The sequence below is a fragment of the Ambystoma mexicanum genome, chromosome 3p, assembly GCF_040938575.1.
Source record: "Ambystoma mexicanum isolate Mex_15411 chromosome 3p, UKY_AmexF1_1, whole genome shotgun sequence".
Taxonomy (NCBI): Eukaryota; Metazoa; Chordata; class Amphibia; order Caudata; family Ambystomatidae; genus Ambystoma; species Ambystoma mexicanum.
Window position 1 is genome coordinate 1,029,956,963 of NC_090925.1, and position 23,002 is coordinate 1,029,979,964.

General features: G+C 46.6%; 1 protein-coding gene across 4 annotated transcripts in view; it reads right to left on the reverse strand.

Annotated features, from left to right (window-relative positions):
* The window catches only part of ARHGAP40 (Rho GTPase activating protein 40), a 645,040-nt gene that overhangs the window by 166,092 nt on the left and 455,946 nt on the right, over positions 1–23,002 (reverse strand). For all 4 annotated transcript variants that reach the window (XM_069652367.1, XM_069652368.1, XM_069652366.1 and 1 more), the window contains 3 exons: positions 11,934–12,100; positions 10,389–10,554; positions 9,336–9,427 (listed from right to left, as the gene is read on the reverse strand). In XM_069652367.1, the coding sequence (XP_069508468.1) occupies positions 9,336–9,427; positions 10,389–10,554; positions 11,934–12,100 (425 nt within the window). The remainder of the gene's footprint in view (positions 1–9,335; positions 9,428–10,388; positions 10,555–11,933; positions 12,101–23,002) is intronic.

The following is a 23,002-nucleotide window of genomic DNA, read 5'->3' on the forward strand; positions in this document are numbered from 1 at the left end:
TGGATAGTAGTACATTTGTATTGGAACCCTGGTGCTCTTCTATTATGTGAGTTTTTGCATGCCCTCTCTGATGGTTTAGTTGAATGCTCTTTGCGATTCCCGGCAGATGATATTTTCATTGCCGGGGATTTCAACTCTCAATGTATTTCCACACTGGATCCAAGGTCGGGAAGTTTTAAACAGAAGTCCAGCAATGGTAAAATGTGGGTAGATTTCATGCGGGATTGGAATCTCTTCATGCTGAATGGAAACATCCGGGGGGGACATCCAGAATTCCCCTTCCTGGTACAGAGGTACCTCTTTCTCTACGATTGACTACCTCTTTGCCTCAAGAAATATCTTTGAGAGTTGCTGCAGTTTGCTTGTGGGGGATGGGAACAATGATGACCATGCTATGCTGAAGGTGGCCTTGTCTTATGATTGTGATCCAGTGGCCCCTCGCTATGGTCAAGGGCTCTCTACTAATAATGCAGGTAATGCTATCAGAAAGTTTGCCAAGGGGGGACAACTATTAAATAAGGAGCTGAGAAATAGGATGAGTTATTTATCTGTCCAGCAATTGTCCGAGTCCTGTACTCTTGGGGTCTTTTTGAATTTTCTGTCGGACTTGGCTCCGGTGGAGCACTCCATGCAGAAATCCCACAAGATCCACAAACATTCCTTTAACGATCAAATTATAGCCCAAAAGAATGAATTGAGGCGCCAGAGATCTAAGCTAAAGAGATCAGGAATATGCGTGAAAGCCTATAGGGATGGAGTAACAAAACTAAAAAACAACTATAGGAACTGGCTTCGTGCTCATTGGCATCTGGTGCTTCAGCAGGATGCTGAGAGAATGCTTTGTGCTTTATCTCTTAGGAATTCTTGAAACTTTTGGTCAATGGTGGGAATGAATGAGGTAACTCATCACCAGAAACAGGATTCTGTTATCCAGGAGTGGGTGTGGATTGACCAATTTGCCAATGTTTATGACTCTGAGGTTCCAGTGTGCTTGGTTGTGGATATAGTGTCCAACTGGTTTCTTGAATTTAGTGTCATGGACCTTGAATTGTTAATTAAGAAATCCTCAGCTTCAAGAGCGTCTGGTCCGAATGGTTTTAGCAATTCGATTCTGAAATTGGACCCATTTACCTGGGCGAAGGTTTTAAAGTTACTTTTTGATAACATCATTATCCAGAAGAGAATTCCAGACTCTTGGAAACAATCCATAGTTATACCTATCAATAAGAAGGGCGATAGGTCACTGGCTTCTAATTATCGCTCTATTTCCCCACTAGATGCCGATAGTAAAATCTTTTCGGGCATCATTTTAGGGGAATTAGAAGCCTGGGCAAAAACAAAGGGAATTATCCCAAAGCAGCAATCAAGGCTTTAGAAAGGGCCTATCTACTTCATTGAATGGGCTTGTCTTGAACTACCTTGCTGCAAAGTCATTTACCAAGGGATGCCATGTCCTTTTTGGAGCCTGGATTGACTTATCCCAGGCGTTTGATACGGTCGATAGGAACTTTCTGTGGGAAAAACTCGATGCTTGGGGAATCCCCCCAGGTCTACTCTCCATTCTGAGAGAACTGCACTCCAATAATTACATGCGGGTCAGACTTGGTAGATCGGGCTTGCTCTTTAACCCAATCAGGATAGCTAGAGGGGTTCGACAAGGTTGTTTATTAGCCCCTCTGCTTTTCATCCTTTTTATGGCGGATGTAGCTAACTGGTTGAAGGATCTTGGTTTAATATCTCCTTCTATTGGCAATGCAAAAATAAACTGGTTAGCCTATGCGGATGACGTAGTAGTCCTGGACTATTCGCAAGTGGGGCTGCAACGTCTGTTGTCCGCTATAGAATCTTATGCCAGGAGCAATAAGTTAAACATTGACCCCTTAAAATCCAAGATTCTACTATTCAAGAGACCAAATAAAATAGCAAAGAATTTTGCTTGGAACTTGGATCAGTCTCCGGTAGAGGTTGTCTCAGAATTAACTTATCTGGGAGCCACATTAAGATCTTTTCCAACAAAGAATAGCTTGCTGTTATCTACTGAACTAAAACTAGTGAAATTAGTTGCACAGATGAAAAAAATCAATTCTAAGTTTGGCAAATTTTCTATCCTTCCCCTCCTAAGATTCTACCTAGGGAAGGTAGTTCCCATCATTTTATATGGTTTGGACTACAACTCTGTAGCTATGGAGATATATTGGGACGTAATAGAAGCTAGGTTATGGAAACGTACTTTGGGTCTGCCAGACTGTGCTCCTATTGTTTGCTTGCGATATGAACTTGGTCTTTCATCACTTGGATCATGGTTGGAATGGAAGTGGTTGGCTCTTTACAGATTAATCCTAGATCGTCCAAAGAATTCCCTCTTTGAGGAAACAGCTACAGAGCTGCAACTGGGGAACAATGGTTTTCTGTATAGATTTGGGCAAACATTTTTGGAAATATTGTCTGGTTGTGACTGTGATGTTGAATTGCTTCTTCAGAACCCACTAAAAGTGAAAGAAAAACTGAAATTGGGTTATTGGATAGGCACGATTGATAATATGCGAAAAGCCAAAAGATCAGCCTCTTTCATAGTGCTCGATAAACAGTTATCATTTGTGCCGGCCTATTTAAAGAAGTCCCTTTTCTTGATGGTGTCAGGGGAGCCTACGAGTAGGAGCTCAGTTTTGTCAGAGTTAAGGCAGAGGCCGTTGATAGCCATCCACATTTGAATTGTGTTGTAGATGTTGTTGAGGATAGCGGAGTCCGTGTCATAGTCGCCTGTCAGAGTGAGAAGGATCTGTGTGTCGTCGGCGTAGTTGGTGTAAGAGATGCCCATGGCGTCAAGGATGGGGAAGAGGGGGCGGGTGAAGATGTTGTAGAGGGTGGGGGAGAGGCAGGAGCCTTGGGGCACCCCACATAGCATGATAGAGGGTGATGCAGTGGCTAGGTCAGAGAAGACCTGCATGGTCCTGCCTTGGAGGAAGGAGGTGATCCATGTAATGGCTTCTTGAGAGAAGTTGGCTGTGGAGGAGAGGTGGTGGCAGAGGATGTCGTGGTCTACAAGATCAAAATCTGCCGACAGATCCAGGAGAAGGAGCAAGGCAGGTTTGCCTTGGTCCCTTGCGTCGTCCATTTGGTTTTTTAGGTCGAGTAGGGCGGTCTCTGTCCCATGCCTAGGGCGAAAGCCGGATTGTCTCAGTCCAAGGAGGTTCCGTTCTTCGAGGAAGTGCTGGACCTGCAGGTAAGCTGCTTTGTCTAGAATCTTGAGGAGGAAAGGGACAGTGGTGATGGGGCGGTTGTTATTAGGGGAGGTGGGGTCAAGTGTGGGTTTCTTTATGAGGGGTCGGACCCATGCTTCCTTTAGGCAGGCGGGGACTCTCCCTGTGGTGAAAGAGGCGTTGACGAAGGCTGTTAGGAAAGGGGCCAGGGTGTCTGCGCAGTCTTTGATGATGGAGGCAGGACAGGGGTCGCCTTTGCAATTGGAGGGTTTTATGTTTTTCATAATGTTGATCATGTCGTTTTCTTGGATTGTTTTAAACGAGAAGGTGGGTGGGGCCTCAGTGGGTGATGGGGGCAGTGGTGGTGGGGAGGGTGTAGTGTGGGTGGATAGTGTTAGTTTGGTGTTCAAGATTTTGGCTTGGAGAGAGCTGATCTTATTGCACATGGCTGTTTGGATGTTGTCACACCATTCTTTGTCCTTAATGAAGTTTTGGGGGGTGGGTGTGGGGTTCTCAAGTTCCCTGAAAATGGCGAACATTTCCTTGGTGTTCGACTTGGCCTCAGTAATTCTCTCTTCGAAGGATTTAGCTTTGGCTTTAATGATGGCTTTCTTGTAATTAGTTGCAAGGGATTTGAAGTTGAGTTTGTCTTTCTCATGCCGGGATGTTTGCCAAAGAGCTAATGCTGCCCTTTTGTCGGAGCGTAGTTTTAGAAGGTCTTGGGTGAACCACGCATTAGCGTGTCTAGTGGGTTTGGTTTTCCGAGGTTTAAGTGGGGCGATGGTATTGATTGCTGCTGTGATGGCCGTATCATAATTTTTTGCCAGAGTTTCTGGGTCGTTGGAGAATGGGGCTGTGAAGGCAGGTCCCAGTAAGAAGGGTAGGAGTCTTTCTTTGGTCAGTTGACGGGCACTCCTTGTAAGGGCAGGAGGCAAGGGAGGAGGGGGGTGGGATGTGGTTGTAGTGGTGGGGATGTTAAAGGTGATGGTGTGGTGGTCGGACCATGGGGTGGGGGTGTTGCCCGTGACTGTGATGGGGCAATTGTGGTGGGCGATCCAGTCTAGTGATCTGCCTAGGGCGTGTGTGGGGTTATTGATGGTGTTGGGTGTTGACGAATCCTAGGGTGGCTAGAGCTGTGTCAAGTGCTTTGGCTGTGGGGTCTTTGGCGTCATTCAGGCCAAGGTTGATGTCTCCAAGGAGAATGGCTTTGGATGACTTTTTGAGGTTGTCCGCCAGGAGGTGGGTGATGGAGGCCTGGAAGTCTCCTAGGGGGCCTGGTGGTCGATAGATGAGGTGTAGGGTGATGGTGCATTGGTGCGAGATGGTGAGTTTTAATTGAAGGTAGTCGCTGTTATTGTTGATAGTTTTGTCAGCCTTTCTGATGGTGATTGAGTCTTTGGCTATAAGTGCGACACCGCCTCCAGTGGTCATGCGATCTTGTCTCGTGATGGCATAGCCAGGTGGGAGAGCGAGGGATAGGGCGGGGCCTGAGGCTTCATGTAGCCAAGTTTCGGTGACCATTAGAAGATCTAGATCTAGGGTGGTAATAAGATCGTGGATGTCTAGTGCATGCGCATTGATGGAGCGGGCGTTGATGAGGGCACATTTGAGGTGTGGTTCAGGGGTGACATTGATGGTCGAGGGTGGCACATCAGAACCGGTGGGAGGCATGTTTCCTGGGGTCATAGACACAGATAAAGTGACATTTGCATCATTAGGTAGCAAGGCTGTGGTAGAAGAATTGCAAATAGCGGTAATTTCATTCAAACCAGTGGGGGCATGTTTTCTGGGGTCATAGACACAGATAAAGTGGCATTTGCATCATTAGGTAGCAAGGCAGTGGTAGAAGAATTGCAAATAGCGGTAATTTCATTCAAACCAGTGGGGGGCATGTTTTCTGGGGTCATAGACACAGATAAAGTGGCATTTGCATCATTAGGTAGCAAGGCAGTGGTAGAAGAATTGCAAATAGCGGTAATTTCATTCAAACCGGTGGGGGCATGTTTTCTGGGGTCATAGACACAGATAAAGTGGCATTTGCATCATTAGGTAGCAAGGCAGTGGTAGAAGAATTGCAGATAGCGGTAATTTCATTCATACGTGTGAGTGACACATTAACAAGAGTCTTAGACATTGTAGCCAATGCAAATGGCTCACGGTGGTGCTTGATAAGTGGGCTCAGCTTCGATGTGTGGCTTAGTTTATGGTATAGATGCAGTTCTGGGGAGGTGGCCTTTCGGTTAGTTGTAGCTAAGGTTCTCGACTGAAGTCGTGCATTGCGTGCATTTGTGGGGGTGGGCAGAGTGACCAATACGCTAGGTAGAGTACGTATGCGTAGACGGTCTCGCCTTTTTGCGAGTGTGTGGGGTAGTTCCGGAGTGCGGGACTCCTTCCCTTGTGGTTCCAATAGGTGTCCACAGCAAACGGCAGACTAATTGTCTTGGGACCTGGAGTATCAGCGCCAGACACTTTAGTAGATTTGTTCATGATGAGTCTCATCTTAATACCGATGATTTTTGGGCAAGATTATCTTCTGGTAATGAGATGGCTCTTTCGATTGAGGTGGGAAGATGTCTAAAGGAATTAGTGTTAATAACAGACTGAATTGTTAGGGCTGATTGGAATTTCTTTTTCTCCCTTTTTATTTTTCTCGCTTATTTTTCTCGCTTTTTTCCCTTCTCGATTTCTAATGATGTATGTTTTGTTTTGATATTCAGAGTATGTCTAGTGATGGATGAATTGTATCTGTTTTATCTTTGTGTACTGTTTGTTGAAATGTGCGAAAAGTCAAATTTTGGCTATCGCACAATAAATAAATAAATAAATAAATAAATCCTGTCTTCAGTGTGGAAGGGTTTGATGAAGATGACATTTTTCTCACAAAAAACTGAAGCGCCGTTTGTAATGATCCGAAGCGAAGCTAAATGAAAAACGGAACTGAGGCCAACGGGCGTGCTCGAGGCATTTATACAGCGGGTGATGTCAGTGCTCGACGGATGCCGCCGAGGGACATCGACGCCGCGGCCTCGAGAGGAGCGCCCTCTGGTAGAGAGAGAGAACATTTTTTTCCGAAGCAGCAAAGCTGAAGGTTAAGGGTATATCTAAGATGAGGAATACGTGGGAGGACACAATCCATTCAAATCATCATTCTGTGCACCATCATCTGCATGTCAAATATCAAAGACACAGCGCCCCTTCACACTCAAGGCTTTTTCATGAATTATGCTTTACTTGGGGAGTGTTCTCATGGTATCAGTTGTGACGAATTCAGGTTTTTGGTCCCTTCTCCCGTAGAGGGAGCAATCCCCTTTAGGACTAGGGAGGTGAACCTGCTACGCAAAACCCTCCCTAGGGGACAGGCCAAGTGGGAGCCCACTGGTGGTACCCACATTTGGCGACAAGTAATGCCCAAGTAACAGTTTAATTCCAAGTTTTTCTTGGCTGAATGGGGTTGAGCAAGACAGTAAGGTATAGTGCCCTTTAAGAGTGGAAGGTTTGACTTCTGGCCCAGACTTCTTGTTGACGGTTTGTAGAGAGCGGAACCAATGAACTTTCACCTTTGGTTCCCAGGAGGAACACAAAGGACCATGGACTTCAAAATTGAAAGCGGGAAGCAGCCGGAGAGCAAGAAAGAACGAGAAGAAGGAACCAAGTCATCAACGTGGTGGGCAGAGAATCTAGGAAGCCTGCAGAGCGCTGCTCATTGGTGCAAGGTGGAGAACCCGGAGACCCCAGTATCGCTGAAGCAGAAGGAAGTGAAGCAAAAGGTCGGCATCCTGCCAAAGTGAGGTCCAGAACCTGCTAATCCCGAAAGAGAGAAACCGCTAAGAGAAGCCTGACCGTGCAGACCGAAGCCAGCTCTGAGAAGCATAAACCTGCTGGCCAGAGACACTGAATCCCCGAATGAGGATCGCCACTGCAAGAAAGGTACGCAACTTGTACTAAGAGTGGGTGAAGGGTGGTGAGGTCACAGCAGCACCCATAAAGGGCTAAGAATCTTTATACCCCCACATGGGAGTGAACGGGCTAAGAAAGCCACAAGCCCAAATAGGGCTGAGAGTCAAAATAACCCATGAAGGGGTAACAAAACGGATAAAATGAAGGCTGTGAAAGCCACAAGCCCACACAGGTCTGAGAGTCCAAACAACCCATGAAGTGCTGAAGAAAGTGATACACACAGGAAAACTGAGCAGGCCTAGAGTCCAGGTCGGACTGAGTCAGAAGACCCCACGAGGGGATAAGAAAATAACTTTACCCAGCAAAGATGAAGAGGTGCCTAGCCCAGGCAAGGCTAGAACAAGTCAAAGCCCACAACAGGATAGGAAATCCCACAACTTGAGCAATAGGGAACAAGAAAGGTACGCCAACAACACAGACATTGCCAATTGAGATGAGAACATCATTTGAGTATTGTGAATACCGACCAACATCGGTCAGGAGAACCTATAAATTACACTGAGGAGAATTGATCCGGAGATACGGAATAGTTGTTGAACCATTTGAACTCACTATAGAGAACTATTACCACAAGGAAAAACAAGACATCATCTTCTTTTAAATGATAAGTTCTCGCCCAGGACCAGAAAAGACACTGAGAACTCTACAGGTGGGGGTCAGAAACCAGCCACCAGGAGCCCAAGAACAAGGGGAGTGAAAATTACTTAGGCAAACCTTTTTTTAGTTTTGGTGTAAAGGAAGACAAGATAGAGTATATTTTCCTTTGATGGTTTAATATCCGAATTAAGCTTGTGTGAGGATTTATTTACTATATTTTGAAAAGAGGACAGAATGTTTGTGAGACATCCTGATGAGGAACATTTTATTATTTTCTTTCAAAGGTAAGGAACCACAATCATAGCTGAAGGGTCAGTTGAGGTTTCTTTTCCTTTAATAAAACTGGTGAAACAATGTCTTTTGGTCCGGCTCACACAGTACTTAAATACACGGCTACATGGTTTGACTGATCAAAACTGGCAAGTTAACTCCAATGGCCACCATCTTCCTCTTACAAGCTATCCATTCCAAGGTAGACCCTGCAGCTTTTAGCATTTTCTTGCACTTGCAATGGCACATGGAAAATGGGTACCTTTCCAAAAAGCCAAGACCTCTGGATTTACTTCACATATTTAGCATTCCATCCAAGAGTCAGTCGTTCATTAGTCAGAAGGAGCAATCAGTAGATGATCTCTCTAGCCCAATGAACACATCAAGGCCATAGCACAATAAATACAACTTTTGAATTATGTACGTTTATTTGTTTCTACTCAAGTTTAGTGAAGCATAATCTGCCCAAAATATACACTTTGTGCTGAAAATATCCCTTTCCTTGCTGCTAAACATTAAATGTAATGCCACCATATCCTGGGATGTCTACTGGGCACTCTGGGGAGACGGAAATGTGTCAGAAAACACTTAACAAAACCTCTAAATAAAACAAGACAGGCTTTGGTGAGATATAAAGAGGGCTGGTGTATACTTCTGGAAATTGAAATGCTATATGATATATGATATGATATGGCATTTATAACGGGCCTATACACAAGTGTTTCAAGTGTATCTTCAACTTATTGATTCAAAAACTACAAGAAATCTAAGGTGCATTAATGCCAAAACTTGTACTGATTATCACAGTGAATCTTTTTTGTCATGAAAGTTGGTACTACTTTCTGTATATTTTAGAAATGTTAGGAAGTTGAGAAATGTTTTTGAATTTAAAATTGTGACGAGTCCTGAGGTACAACTTGAACTAAGGTACAGCGCATGTATGCATGCATGCACTCCAAAAAAAAGGAAAAAGGTGAACTGCTATAGCCCATAATTACCCTATCTCCCCCAAATGATAGGCAGTGCTCTATAGCAGCATAAGTTAATTTAACGAAGTCATGTTTTCGAGATGCCCTAAAAGCAGAACAAGAAGGTCCTTCAGAGCAACTGAATAGCTCCCAGGTTCCTCATCAATCTGTTTCTAGCAGCAATTGAGATCGCCCCTACAAGAAACCTGGTGATCGTAGACAGATTCTGAGACTACAATTGTGCTATTTGCTCATATCGGTATGTGATCACTCACAGCAACACACTCCTTCACCCATGCAATCAACTCGCGCATCTGTCAAGAATAACTCGCACCAAACCTACCTTTTGAAGAATCAATGGCACTTGTGTGTTGGGGAGGATTTTCTGATCGTTTTCCAATAAGAGGCTTAGCGGAACACCGAACAGATGATTCTCTAAATATATAAAAAATGTAAACCAGTTAACATAAAATTAACAATGTTCACTGTCATAGCTGAAAATGCTTTTAGATTAAGGTGATCAAGGTTATTCCCAGTTCCACTCTTGAATGCTCTCTGCCTAATGATGGCATGTGCTAAGGAGTGCTGGCCAATGCCCAGTTTATATGTTTTTCCCTAAAACACCCTTGTCAGGCATTAAACCTTGGTGGAACTATTCCAATCCCATCAATTCACCACCTTCAACATTGCATTTATCTGACTTACAGCAGCCCCTACCCAAGAAAGGACTCTTTTATAATACTGGTGCCCTCAGATCTCCGTCACCCCCTTCTATAAATACCAGGGGAAGAGATAGAGGGAGATACATACAGACAACTGAAGTCTCTTATTAGAGAAGCAGAGAGCTCAACCAAACACTGGGTTCTCAGCTAACATTACGTCCCGATTGCCGAACCGACCCAGAGAACTATTGCAAAAATGGCAGTCTGATCATTTTTCCCCAGAACGAGAGGCTTGATGTTTTCAGCATATTTAGACCATCATATAGTACTTTCCATGAAGGAGCACAACAAACTTGAGTGACAAAAACACTGATCAAGATGGCAGAGTTTTAACAGTCGTTTGGCATAAGATACTCTTTATAACCATGATATCAAAGGCTTTGAGAGAGAGCTGCCTATAAAAAAAATCATCAAGCAATACAGGCACAGGAAAAAAAAAAATATCACATACTTTACAGATCTAATGATTCCATTATGCACACGAAAAATAGGGGATCTGTTTTTGGGATAGTTAAAAATCAATTAACAGACTACAGAAAGCCATCAAGCAGTGCCACGACTGCAGAACTGGCATTACTGTATCAATATATGCTTTTGCGTAGGCATGTTGGGATATGTCTGACAGTGCAGTGCCAACATTGCAGCATATGTAGTTCAGTGAGAGAATTTAATACCAGAGGCTTTCCTTTTCACAGCTTTGTTCCTTTTCAAATCCAAATCAAGGATGTCGCAGAGAGCGGTAAGCTCAATCAGAGCCAGCGTGGGAACCTTCTTCATATCCAGAGAGGACAAATCTCCAATGCGCGTCACTCCCAGCCTTCCTTTGGGGATTCCAAACTTCTGCAGACAGAAGGAACGAGAGGAAGTTAGGGTGCATAAAAGTCCAAGCAGTAAACTCCGATTGACTGGTTATGGCCCTGGAAGTTTTCATTGTCCGAGTGCCTTGAAATTTGATGTATAAGCAATGCCAAAGTGTAATGATACCATATTATTTCCTTGCCCCCCTCCGCTTTAAATCTCCTTTGAGAGTTCTTTTGCATAGAAAATGTACTATTTAATGTTACTGGTTTATGATTGGATGTAGGATTTCCACATTCTATGCTCAATTGTCAGCCAAAGCCTATTGTCTGAGAACATTAAAGTCATACACAAATATTGTGGACAGTATTTACATACAGCTCTATAGAGTCTTTCTAATTTTTGCAGGTGCATCATTAGGCACAATTCCATGGGGATTGGTAGCATTGCCGCCCATGAAAATTCAATGCAGGCAGATATGTATGGGCATTTCATACATAGAGTGGCTTTGGATGCAGATGCAGACTTCAACAAAGATACCATAATTCTGTGTATGTCATTCACGAAAGTCAAATGATTTGTCATATACTAGTGAACCACTCCCCCTTCTGATCGTATTAGAATGAGCCCCAAGATATTTTTCTATCCTTTTTTCAACTTGATTCATTATCACAATATTTTGCTTAGGAAACGACACAGGCCATGCCCCACCCGACAAGCACACTTGCCCCAAGCCCATTTTACCCACTCCCTCACCATCCTTACCTTCCTGTGGCTCATTCCAGAGACCTTAATAAGCACAGAGGAGAAGTAACATCCAATATTATTTAATCAGCGGTTCGCCATCAAGTTATTGTATATTTCCCCCTCTTCCCTAAAGAGACTTTATGGGAAGGAGGCAGGCTGCAGTGGGAGAGTGACGGTGCATGGGCATTGAGAGTACTGATGGGAAAAGTAAACTGCACAGCCATGCCTCAGTGGAGAGAGTGAGCTCAAGTGGAGAAAGAAAAACATCAGAGAAATCGACCCTGCAGATTTAAGACTGAATGGAAAAAGGACTGTAAAGGGACTTACGGCAGGAGACAGATTTTGAAGAGAAGAGCAATAAATGTCTGGAAAAGTATAAACTGTATCTCAATAAGACACACAGCAACAATCTGAGTGAGTGCAGGACAATCAGAGCAGAGAATGTCTGCCCATGAGGGGCACAGTCCCTCTGCTCTTCTCCTTAGCCTGTGTATAAATTGCACAGAAGAGACATAAGCAGAATGCTGGTGCACTGGAGCACACAGTAACAGTTGTGTAAACACACATCACCCCTCCCTCCAACAAATACAACAATGGAGGAGAATGTTCCTGTTTTGCAATGCAAACACCAATATGTTTATGTTGCCTTTCAACCACTCATTGGTAAAGCTCACCGGCAAGGAGCCCTCAGGCGTTATCCTCCTGTTTTCCAGCTGCCCCGTCACTTTCAAATGAGCCAAGGCTTGTTCAGAGTAGGCAACGTCCATGCAAAATTCTTCTTCTGCGCCAGGTCCCCGTGGTGGACTGGTGAAATAGGGAGGGCCTCTTGTTTCTGTCACAGCTGGGAACAACAATTAAGCCAAATGAAACTTTAAAAGAATATAACCACTCACCTAACTATATAGCGATAGTCAGTAGTACAACAGGAAGCCATCCCACACAGGACAGAATAATACTTAATACAAGAATAAAATATGCTGATGTTATAAAACCTTTACACTGTGCCAATACCAAATATAGCACTGTTATGGTGCCAGTAACAATCAGAGAAATCAGCGTATTGTGTCCCTGCATGCGGTAACCAGATGGAAGTCTATGGAGAATGGACCGCGGAAAAAGGGTAGGGGTAAGAAGTAGGATGTAGCAAAAATAGGAAAGGGGCGCAAACAACAAACAAATTGGAAATATATGATGGCATTGAGAAAAAGGGAATGCGGCTGGATAAGGGTGCGTGTGTACAGGTATTGTGGTAGGTCAGAGTCAGCAGACTGACATGGTGGCACAGTATTAGAGTTTCTTTTGTTTATTTACCAGAACCCTGAGCTGTCCCTATATGCATCGTTCTACTCTAAAAAGGAAATGTCAAAAGGTGCTCATCAGGATATTTTTTACAAAAACCAAGGAAAGTCCTCCATCCGAATCCTAACCTAAGCTCTGTCCCTACATCTATTAACAAAATAAATTCAACAAAAAGGTACACTTCGGCCCCTCGAAACCGAATGTCTGCTGGTTTCTGATCCCCACCCCAGTACTGTCTTCTCAACAGGGCTTCTTGTCCCTAATGCAGTCTGCACTTTGTTTTACTTTTGAATTATTGGTATTGCGCATGTTAGGCAAGATCGTATGCAGTACCCTTTGGGTGCACTACAACAGCCCCGACCTCCTGGCAATAGGAACCCAACTTTTGATATAAGTCTGTACTACACAGGTTGGTAGCGTGAATGAGCAGCCAGGCTTATCTCAAGAGGGTTCATATGTGAGCTGTAGGGGAGTTCCACAGAGATTTACAATGACAAGTATTCAAATAAACTCTTACACACAAGGTTTCGAAGGGATTGTGTCCTCCGACGTATTCCACATCTTTGACAGTAATGACCACAGCTGTGCTGCTTCGGAAAACTTTTTTGGTGTAGGCATCCTGCGTCGATGTCGATACGCTGTCCCTCGAGGGCCTCCATGGATGGTCGACATCACCAGATGTTATATCTAGGACGCACAACGCCCATAGCCTCAATTCCATTATTTCCAGGAACGTGTTCGCTTCGGAATCTCAGCACGCTCGGTTCTTCTGCTTTGTAGCGGTTCTTCTACGTTGTATTGACATGTCTTCATCCTCTTCTACCCCAAAGTTGGGCTTTCAAAAGTGTCGGGACTGCGGTTCCAAAATGTCCATCACGGACACGCAAGTCTCGGATTGGTTCCCGCCATTCCTCTGCCTCTTCTAGGAATTCTTGGAAGCGCTGTCACCGGTTGCCTTCCCCGTCCTCATTGGAGGACTCCGCCAGACTGCGGGTATCTTGTCCCACCAAGTATTCGTCGCCGGCCGAATGGAACGCATTCCGTCAGCAGATGAGGACGATTTTCGAATCGCAAGGCACCGTTCTGTCTGCGCCTTCGAGAGAAGCCGGCAAGGAACAAGCTAGGGCCACCACACGCACGCCTTCCAAGAAGGCATCGAAGCCATCAGTGCCGTGTCCTTCGAGGGACTCTCTGAAGGCTTCGAAGAAGTCGTTGACGCCATCGGCTACGAGGCCGTCGAAGGACACTCTCAGAGCTCCGGCCTCGAAGCAGTTGTCGAAGTCATCGGCGCCTCGGTCGACGTCGATTCCATCTGTGCCCTCGATGCCTTTTGAGGACAATTTTCCGGAGGTGCCCCGAAGGGCTGCGGATACTCTGAGGAAGGCTCCCTGTAAGTCAGTGAGGCCTGTTTTGAGCCCTTCTCTGCTCCTACATCCAGATTGGATTTATTCCAACCTTTGGAGTATATTTCAGAGGTGAAAGAAGGGTCTGATGAGGAGAGGGTTGTTCCTCGTGAGGTTCCTGATAACCTGTTGTCTGGTCATAGTCAAATGGAAGACCTGTGTCAGTCCTTACATGACGCCAGTGGCCTTGACACCTCTCCAGAGGTTGTGTTTGGCAGGCCTGACCCTGGTATGCATGCCAAATTCTTGTATAGTCTCATTTCGAGGGTGACTGAGTACTTGGGGAGGTCTGCTCCATCTGTTGATTTTCTTTAGAATGATCCGACAGACATCTTGGAGCAAGGTCCACCCACTGACCCGGTGTTGACATTTCATATGGCATTGCAAAGAAGGGTGGCAGTGCCTTGGACTGCTCCGGAGAGTCTCCCGGCAGTGAATAAGTCGCTTCAGAATAAATACCGCCCAGCCAGTGGTGACCCCTGTTACTGGTCAATGCACCCTACTCCGGAGAGTTTGGTGGTGCAGGTGGCTACGGCCCCAGCGAAGCAGGCTGCGTACCCTACCATCCCTCCTGATAGGTAGGACAAGCACTTTGATGGTTGGGCGAAGAAGGCATTTTCTTCTGGGGGTACGGCTTCAAAAAGGCATCCAACTCAGTTTGTGCCTTGGCAAGATTCACTCACACTCTGTGGAATTGTGCATCTTTGGCAGCTGAGCATATCCCCAAAGGGGAGGAACGGGATGGTTTTCTAGCCCTCGTGCAAGACGGCAAGGATGCCATGTGTGAATCCGTTCAGTCGGGTCTGGACATGGCAGACTGTCACCCGGTCCATGGCGGAGAGCACCGTGATACACAGATTTGCGTGGTTGCGCAAGCCGGGGTTTGCTCCAGATGTACAATCCCGGCTTCTCAACATGCCATTTGATGGTGTCTATCTTTTTGGCAGCAAGGCTGACAAGAGCCTTGAGAGGTTGCAGACCTCCAAAGCTGCAGAGTAGTCTTTGAGAGCTGCAGTATGTCAACCTCTGCCTTTTCGTCCTAGGGGACAGCAATGGAGGGGAGGTTCCTTTCAGTACTACTCTTCCTTTGGTAGATTGAGAGGAGCTGCTAGTCGAAGGGGCCACCGTAGGAGTACCAGAGGTGGAAAGCAGGGTACTCGAGGTGCCAAAGCCGCTCGGGCAGTTGCCTCTTTGCCCTCAAACAGTGACGCAGCAGCGTCGGCTCAGTCATGAGGCCATGTCCCATGGTTCGCCGGTTGGGGGCAGACTGGCGCAGCATCTTGGAGAATGGCGTGCCATTACATCAGATATGTGAGTTCTGGAGATCATTACCCATGGCTACTCTCTCCCCTTTCGGCAGAGGTCTCACGACAATCCACCGGAGAAGCTCTCTTTGAAGCGTCCGGATCCGCTCCTTGCGCAGGAAATCCTATCCCTACTGGAGAAAGGCAGCATAGAACTGGTGCCTGTGGCGGAGAGGAACAAAGGATGGTATTCCCCTTATTTTTTTATCCCAAAAAAAGACGGGGATTGGGACCCATCATGGACTTGCGTGGGCTGAACAAGCTCCTCAGGAAGGACAAATTCAAGAAGGTAACTCTTGCTCAAGTCCTTCAGGCCCTTCAACTGCAAGATTGATTGGTGTTGAGGTTTGCGGTTGGCGACTCACATTTTCAGTTTCGGGTCCTGCCGTTCGAATTGATCTCCGCCCCGAGGGTCTTCACCAAGCAGGTGGTGGCAGCGTATCTCAGGATAGGGGGGATTCACATCAACTCCTACCTGGACGATCGGTTGATGAGGGCGCGTTCTCCAGAGCAAGCACTGGATCATCTGTCCGTCACCTGCCACTCCTTTCACAAGCTGGGCTTCTCCCTCAATTTAAAGAAGTCCCATTTGACACCTACCCAGCGGCTCCAGTACATCGGAGCAGTGCTCGACACATCCCTGGGGCTGTGTAAGCCTCCCCAGGTGAGGGCTCTACGCATTCTGCAGATGGTGGACAAATTTCAACGTGCCCAGAGTCTCCCGGCATTCGGGTTCTTGAGGTTGCTCGGCCTCATGGCATCCTGCATTTACCTGATGCCAGAGGCCAGGCTGCAGATGAGATCTCTGCAGTGGGCTCTCAAGATGCAGTGGTCACAGTTCTCTGGCAGGATGTCGGATCCTGTTCAGATTCCGCCCTCGGTCGCACAGGATCTTCTGTGGTGGGCCGTCGAAGGCAATCTGATGAAGGGTGCACCATTTTGGCAACCGTGGCAAGAGGTTACGATCGTGAGGGACGCATCCCTCACGGGTTGGGGAGTTCATGCCAACGAGTTGACGGCCAGCGGCCGTTGGTCTCTGTCGGAGTCCAGACTCCACATCAATCTGTTAGAGCTGCGGGCTGTCAGGCTAGCCCTGAAGGCTTTTCTGCCGTCTGTGTGGGGGAAGAATGTCCTGATTATGATGGACAACACAGTGGCCATGCCCTACCTCAACGGGTCACCCCCGTTGTGCAGGGATGCGATGCAGCTCTGGTTCTGGGCCATTCAGCAGGACATTTCGATCTCGGCAGTTCATCTGGCCGGAGACGAAAATGCGGCGGCAGACGTTCTGAGCAGGCAGAGCACGGTCTCTCACGTGGGAGCTGGCTCAGGAAGTTCTGTTAGAGATCTTCGCCCTTTGGGGAACCCCGCAGGTGGATCTCTTCGCCACCAGTGTCAACCGGAAGCGCGAAAGATTCTGCTCGTGGGAATTTCCTCCAAGAGGAGCCTTAGGGGATGTGTTTGTAGTGGAGTGGTCCTTCCCACTGCTGTACGCGGTTCCCCCAGTCCCTGTCATTCCGCAAGTGTTGCGGAGGTTCGGTTCCCAGATGATCCTCATTGCGCTGGCATGGGCCAGAAGAGCGTGGTACCTGGACCTTCTCGACATGTCCATCTGTCCTCCATGACATCTTCCCTACCAAGACGATCTGCTCTCAGGGGAGGCGGGTGGGGTTCCCCATCCAGAGGTCAAGTCACTCAGCCTTCACACTTGGTATCTGAAAGGTTGAGGTATAAGGATTGTGACCTCCACGAAGACATGATGGAGGTGTTGCTTTCGGCCAGGAGGCCTGCAACGAAAACTCTGTAACGTTGCCGTTGGAGAAAGTTATGCAACTGGTGCAGGGTACAGAATGTGGATCCTTTCTAATGTTCCATTCCTTTGGTTTTCTCTTTTTTGCTTTCTTTAGCCCACAGGGGCCTGCAAGTAGGTACCATTAAGGGTTACCTGGCGGTGCTGTCCATATTAAAGCGCTCGTCTGAGGAATGTTCTTATTTTAAGATCCCTTTTGATCTCGCAGTTTCTAAAAGGGCTAACTAATGTGTTTCCACCATCGCCTTTCCAGGTGCCGGGATAGGATTTGAATTTGGTTTTAAAGTTCCCAATGGGAGCTCCGTTTGAGCCCTTACATTCTTGTCCGTTGCGACTGTTGTCCTTTAAAACTATATTTTTAGTTGCGGTTACTTCTGCACGCAGAGTGAGTGAGTGAGTTGCAGGCACTTTCCGCCAAACCACACTTCACTGTGTTCCATAAGGATAGGGTTGTCCTTAGGGTGCGGTCTTCTTTTCTTCCGAAGGTTGTGTCGGAATTCCACTTGAGCCAGAAGGTAATTCTTCCGGTGTTTTATCCTCCTCCGCATCCTGACAAGGAAGAGGGGAGCCTCCATAGGTTGGATCCTATGAGAGCTTTGAGTTTATCTCTCACGGATATCCCGGGTCAGAGTGGACGATCAGCTCTTTGTTGGTTATGCTGGAAGGCGTTTAGGTCAGGCTGTTTCCAAGCAGACCTTGTCCAGATGGATCATTTTGACGATCTCTGAGTGTTACCGTTTGGCAGGAAAGGACCCTCCAGTAGGCTTACGGGCTCACTCTACTAGGGGTGTGGCTGCCTCCACTGCCCTACAGAGGGGGGTTCCAAATCGTAATATTAGCGAAGCAGCCACATGGGCCTCTGTCCATACTTTTGTGAAACATTATTTCTTGGACTCTATCCAATGGCAGGATTTGGCCTTTGGTAAGGCAGTCCTCTATTCTGCAATTTAATTGGGCATTCTAAATTGATGCAATTGAAAATTCTTTTCCCACCTCCATACGTTGGTACTGCTTTGGGAGTCTGTCAAAGATGTGGAATACGTCGGAGGACACAATCCCTTCGAAGAAGAAGTTACTTATCTTACCTGGTAACGTTCTTTCGATGGGATGTTCCTCCGACGTATTCCACATCGTTACCCTCCCTGCCCCTCTACAGAATTTCTTATGCGATTGCAGCTTATGTTTCCGCAAGACCTTCTGTAGTCATACTTGCAGGAGATTGGTGCCACGCGTTCTGGGGGACAAAACTACAACTGAGGCTACGGGCGTTGTGTGTCGTGTGTCCTAGATATAACATCCGGTGACGTCGACCATCGCCAGAGGCCCTCGAGGGACAGCGTATCGACGTCATTGATGCAGGACAACTACTCCGAAAAAGTTTTCCGAAGCAGCACAGCTGTGGTCATTACTGTCAAAGATGTGGAATACGTCGGAGGAACATCCCATCGAAAAAACGTTACCAGGTAAGATAAGTAACTTGTTCTTCTTGATTAAACAATTATTAGTTTATTTATTAGTCAGTTGAATAAGCCTCCTTCTGAAGGGGCAATATGATGGTAACACACAGATACACTTCAAAATCAGTAAGTACCCTTTTGGGATGGCACACAGACACTTCCTACACCCTCAGGTGACTTTAGTAACTAGGACGCTATGAACATTAATATATCACTGTTAGCATTTAGAATTAGTCTTAAGAGTACAAGAGATCTCACAAATATTCTGAAAGCAGGTAAGTACTTTTGAAAAACCCCCAATGCAAAGTTAGTTAACCCCTTCCTGGGAGGAAGACCAAACACAATAAAAGAGGGAAGAAGAGTAATTCAGGGAGCCAGGCTAGGCCAAAGTTAATTGGGCAAAAGTCTAGGTGAGCTGCAGCACTTCTCAGAGGTAGGTGAAACTTCTTGCACAATGTTTTTAGAAGTCTTCGAAGAAAAGAAGAAATCAAAGTAGGGTCACAAGCTGTTTAGGCTTGTCAAGTAAAGAAGCTGTTAGCAACTCTACAGAGTAACCAAGACAGGTCTAAGCAGAGAGAAAGTGAGGTTACACGACAAGAGGTAAAATCTGGTAGACTGTACAGTACCTTTGGTTAGAAGAAAAAGGGCTTTGGCTGGCCTCTGTTCCTGTGCAGCTCTGCAGATCCGGTGTTCCTGGGCCTCAGTCGTGGGGACAAGAGGGAGGACATCTGGTGGACTCCTGCACTGCAACGGGACGATCAGCAACAGAAAAGGACCCACTTCTATTCAGTGGCACTTTGCGGTTTCAGCTCCTCGCGTCTAAGCAAATAGCACCACCGCAGACACTTGGCTGTTGAGACAGGCTTTCCTTGCATCTTGGCTCCAGCACTCTGTTGAAGTGGCTCAGGCTCGGTCATTCCTACTTCCTGGTAGTCCGTAGGATCTTCCTGGAGCTCTTGGCCAACTTAAAAGCAACGCACGTGATCTGGTGTTCCTCTCCCTGGCTATTCGGTTTCAGCAGCAGCTGCAGTGGAATTTCAACCAGCTCCGAGAGGATGTCCAGGTGGCTTACTTTGGAGTTGATTGGTCACACCAACTCAAGGGGTCGAGGCGAATTCGGTGTTTGAGCACAGCAGCAGGGCTTCAACCGGGCAAACCAACGGTCCAGGAGTTGCAGCAGGCGTCTCTGCCAAGTTCTTCTTTGGATTCCTTCATCCAGTGGTCGACTCTGCCTTCCAAGCCAAAAAGCCACACCATTTATGCAAGTTTCTCCCATTCATTCCAGCCTAGCTATCAGTCACCCAGCAGGGTGGCTGCCTTACCGGACAGCCAGCCGGCCAATCACCTAAGAGTGCATTTCTGTCTCCTAAGCACAGGGAGTTTCGGGCACCTCCCTCGCTTCCTGCCCCTGCCAGACACCCTGAAGCCAGAGGCGTGCTTCACTCGTGAATCCTGCCAAAAGAAAGCAAACAAAGGGGCCAAACCTGGTTTGGCGCACAGAGTAAATCTTCAAGAAGGACCTTTCCACAAAGAAATGGCGAAAAAAGAAGACCGGGGCCATTTTGACAAAAAAGGCACCCTTGGGTGCTTTACTGCAGCTGCGAACGCAGCCTGCGGTAAATGCACACCACAGTAGTTAAAAGTACACCACTGCCACCAGCCATTCATCGAGGAAAGGGTAACATAAAAATGTTACATGAGAAGCTAGACGAAGGCGATACTAAGTAACCCCTCCAGCACCCTATTGTAAGATACTGTGTGTTGGGTCTAGAAAGTTACAATGTAACTAAAGTCCATTTCACTTCACTTCTCTTGGAGACAGTAGTTTATCCAAGAGAAGGTATTTAAACCTTTGGAAAATCTGAAGGACTTCCCTGTGCCACCGCAATAAAGGTGCTGTGTGACAATGTAAAAGAGGCTGCCTATCGAGTTTGTCAGACTCCACAACCAAAAGAAACAGAGTTTAAATCACATTGAAAATACATAAGAGTGGGGAAAAAAAGGGTCTCACCCCAGGTCAAACATTCAAGTCCTCACAATCCAGCAAAGTTGCAGGGGGTCTCTAAGGTAGAGAGTAATTAGCACAGTTCTGAGAATTCTCCCTAACAACGCAAATTCCTGGCAGATCAAGCTGCATCTGAGTGCAGAGGTTACAGGGATATATACATGTTGGCTCAGCCTGAATGTCTTTTAATCAATCTTTCTTCTACGCAGTTCCATTAAATCCACAACAAATGTCTCTCTGGTCCCCTTTTCATCCTTTTTGGAGCCTGCCTGGTCCATACCCTTCCCACTACAGTAAGGCTATCCCGGGTATTTGTTACCAAAACAAATCTGGGCTCTCTTGCCCTCAGGGAAGCTCTTTGTTTCCCCGCCGCATTGGGATTCGGACCCTCCTCCCCCCCCGCACCCTGAGGTATGGTTTCACTAGCCCCACCTAGGAGTCTTGCTTCCTTCACCCCACCTTGGGGTATGGTTTTGTTCACCCCGTCTAGAGGTCTTGTTTCTTGTACCCACCTTCTGGTCTTCGTTACCTCACCCCTTCTTGGGGTATGGTTTTGTTCACCCAGTCTAGGGGTTGGGAGTTTCTTACCCTGCCTTGAGGGTCTTGCTTTCATCATTACCCATCTTTGGGTACAGCTCGGCCTTGCCTCCCCCTTCCCCGTTTCCTGGAGTGACCGCATACTTAGTCTCACTGCAGGAGGGCGGTACAGGCATTGCCGGTCCCTCTGCGTCATCTTGGTTGCACACTGCCACTTTGCTTGTGACTTGCTCCCATGGACTGCGGATGGGTCTGCGGTGTTGGTTCCTCAACTCATCTCTGGCTAGGCAGCTAGTGCTCTAAGTTGTTCATCTAGGCTGAGCATTTCTAGACTGAGCATTCCCAGGTCTCCTTTGAGTAGAGCTGTCAACGTTATGTGGGTTTGGACTTGGTCGGCCGACCACGCCTGGCGTATATGCTACTCTTCCTGCCACACCTCCCAAGGGAGATGGGTTGAGCTCTGCACATGATGTCTCTCTCCCTGCTCCAAAGTTGATTGGCTCTTTATCCCTCTGTGAGGGGTGGGACTCCCACAGCTCTCCCTTTACCAGCAACTTATGTGCACACAGAGTCAGGAACCATACCCATACCCATCCCCAACCACCCTTATAGAAATGTTTCAGTCATCATATATTTCAACTCCCATGAACACAATAAAGGCAGTATTGGAATACAATTTTGGGAATAGGGAGGATAACTAATATCCCTTTCTAGGGACCTCCAGTCCTCCAAGTGGGGCGGCGGAGAAGCAGGGGGAGGGGAGGGGGCTGGCTTGAACGGACCATGGGATCCCACTTGATCCTCAAGGACTGCCTTGAAGAGAGGGGACAAATTCCCTGGATTTTTCACAGTATACAGTGGATGAAACAGAAAGCTAATCATGAAAGAGGAAAAATAAGGAACCTCATAGTAGTGAGCAGTTTTCTAGTGATTGCATTTTATATTACCTTGGAAGGAAGTACTACAATTAGGGAAGCATTATTGTAGGATGGCCCAGAGGTGTGGTTGGGAAGTCTTTGAGGTGTGGAGGCCATGAGTGTCCGATAGCGATTTTTAAGTACCCTTCCATAACACAGGGACAGTAAGGCCAAATGTCAGAAGAAAATGAGCCAAATACTGGCTGTGTAACAAAGATGAACGCGTGAAACCCACAGGAGAAGGGAGAAAATGGGGACAAGGAAGTGAAAACTACCCTGCAAAAACCATATGTGCGTCGCATAACCATGAAAGGGAATCTATTAATGAGATCAGTGTGAGGTGTGATAACGGTTTGATGTCAGTGCATCATGTTTGCGATGCTTCCATGAGCCGTCATCGTTACCTTGGGTGAGGTAGTAATGCATGGCCCATTTAATTACACTCCTCGATGGATGCAACGAAATTTACGGGGAGATAAAATTGTAGATGGAAGGTTGTAAAATTATTGCATAGGTTTGTATTCAGTGACAACATGGCACCCTTTTTAGTGAAATGTCCCGGTTTTGCTAGAATAGCTTTGGCTCAGTGTTGGTCAAGCTTTGAGGCCTTCCTGTACCGCCTGGTTGTGACCAACCTTTGCACATGGGAACAGAAGAGCAAACTTTCTTTTATGAATTATTAAAACTAAAAGAAATATTAAATCCAGACCATACATTTTAAAGAGCTGAGCAACTGGGAAGCAAAGTGAGCATTCAACCAAGAATCACAATTATCACAGTTATGGTGCTAGTCACACAGGGAGTGTCACAGCTGTCCAGTTGTTATGAGGCTTTCTCTGAAGGTATTCTATTTGGGAAAACTTCAGGCACAAAATTATAATCACCTATGGAAATACAAGTTTGTACGTGGCTATAGTTGCTGATGAACTACTTACAAGAGCCCTATTTGTGCAGAGACATTTGAGAACTATTATTGTTTGCCTGATTTGTATTATAAGAGGCTTATTGATC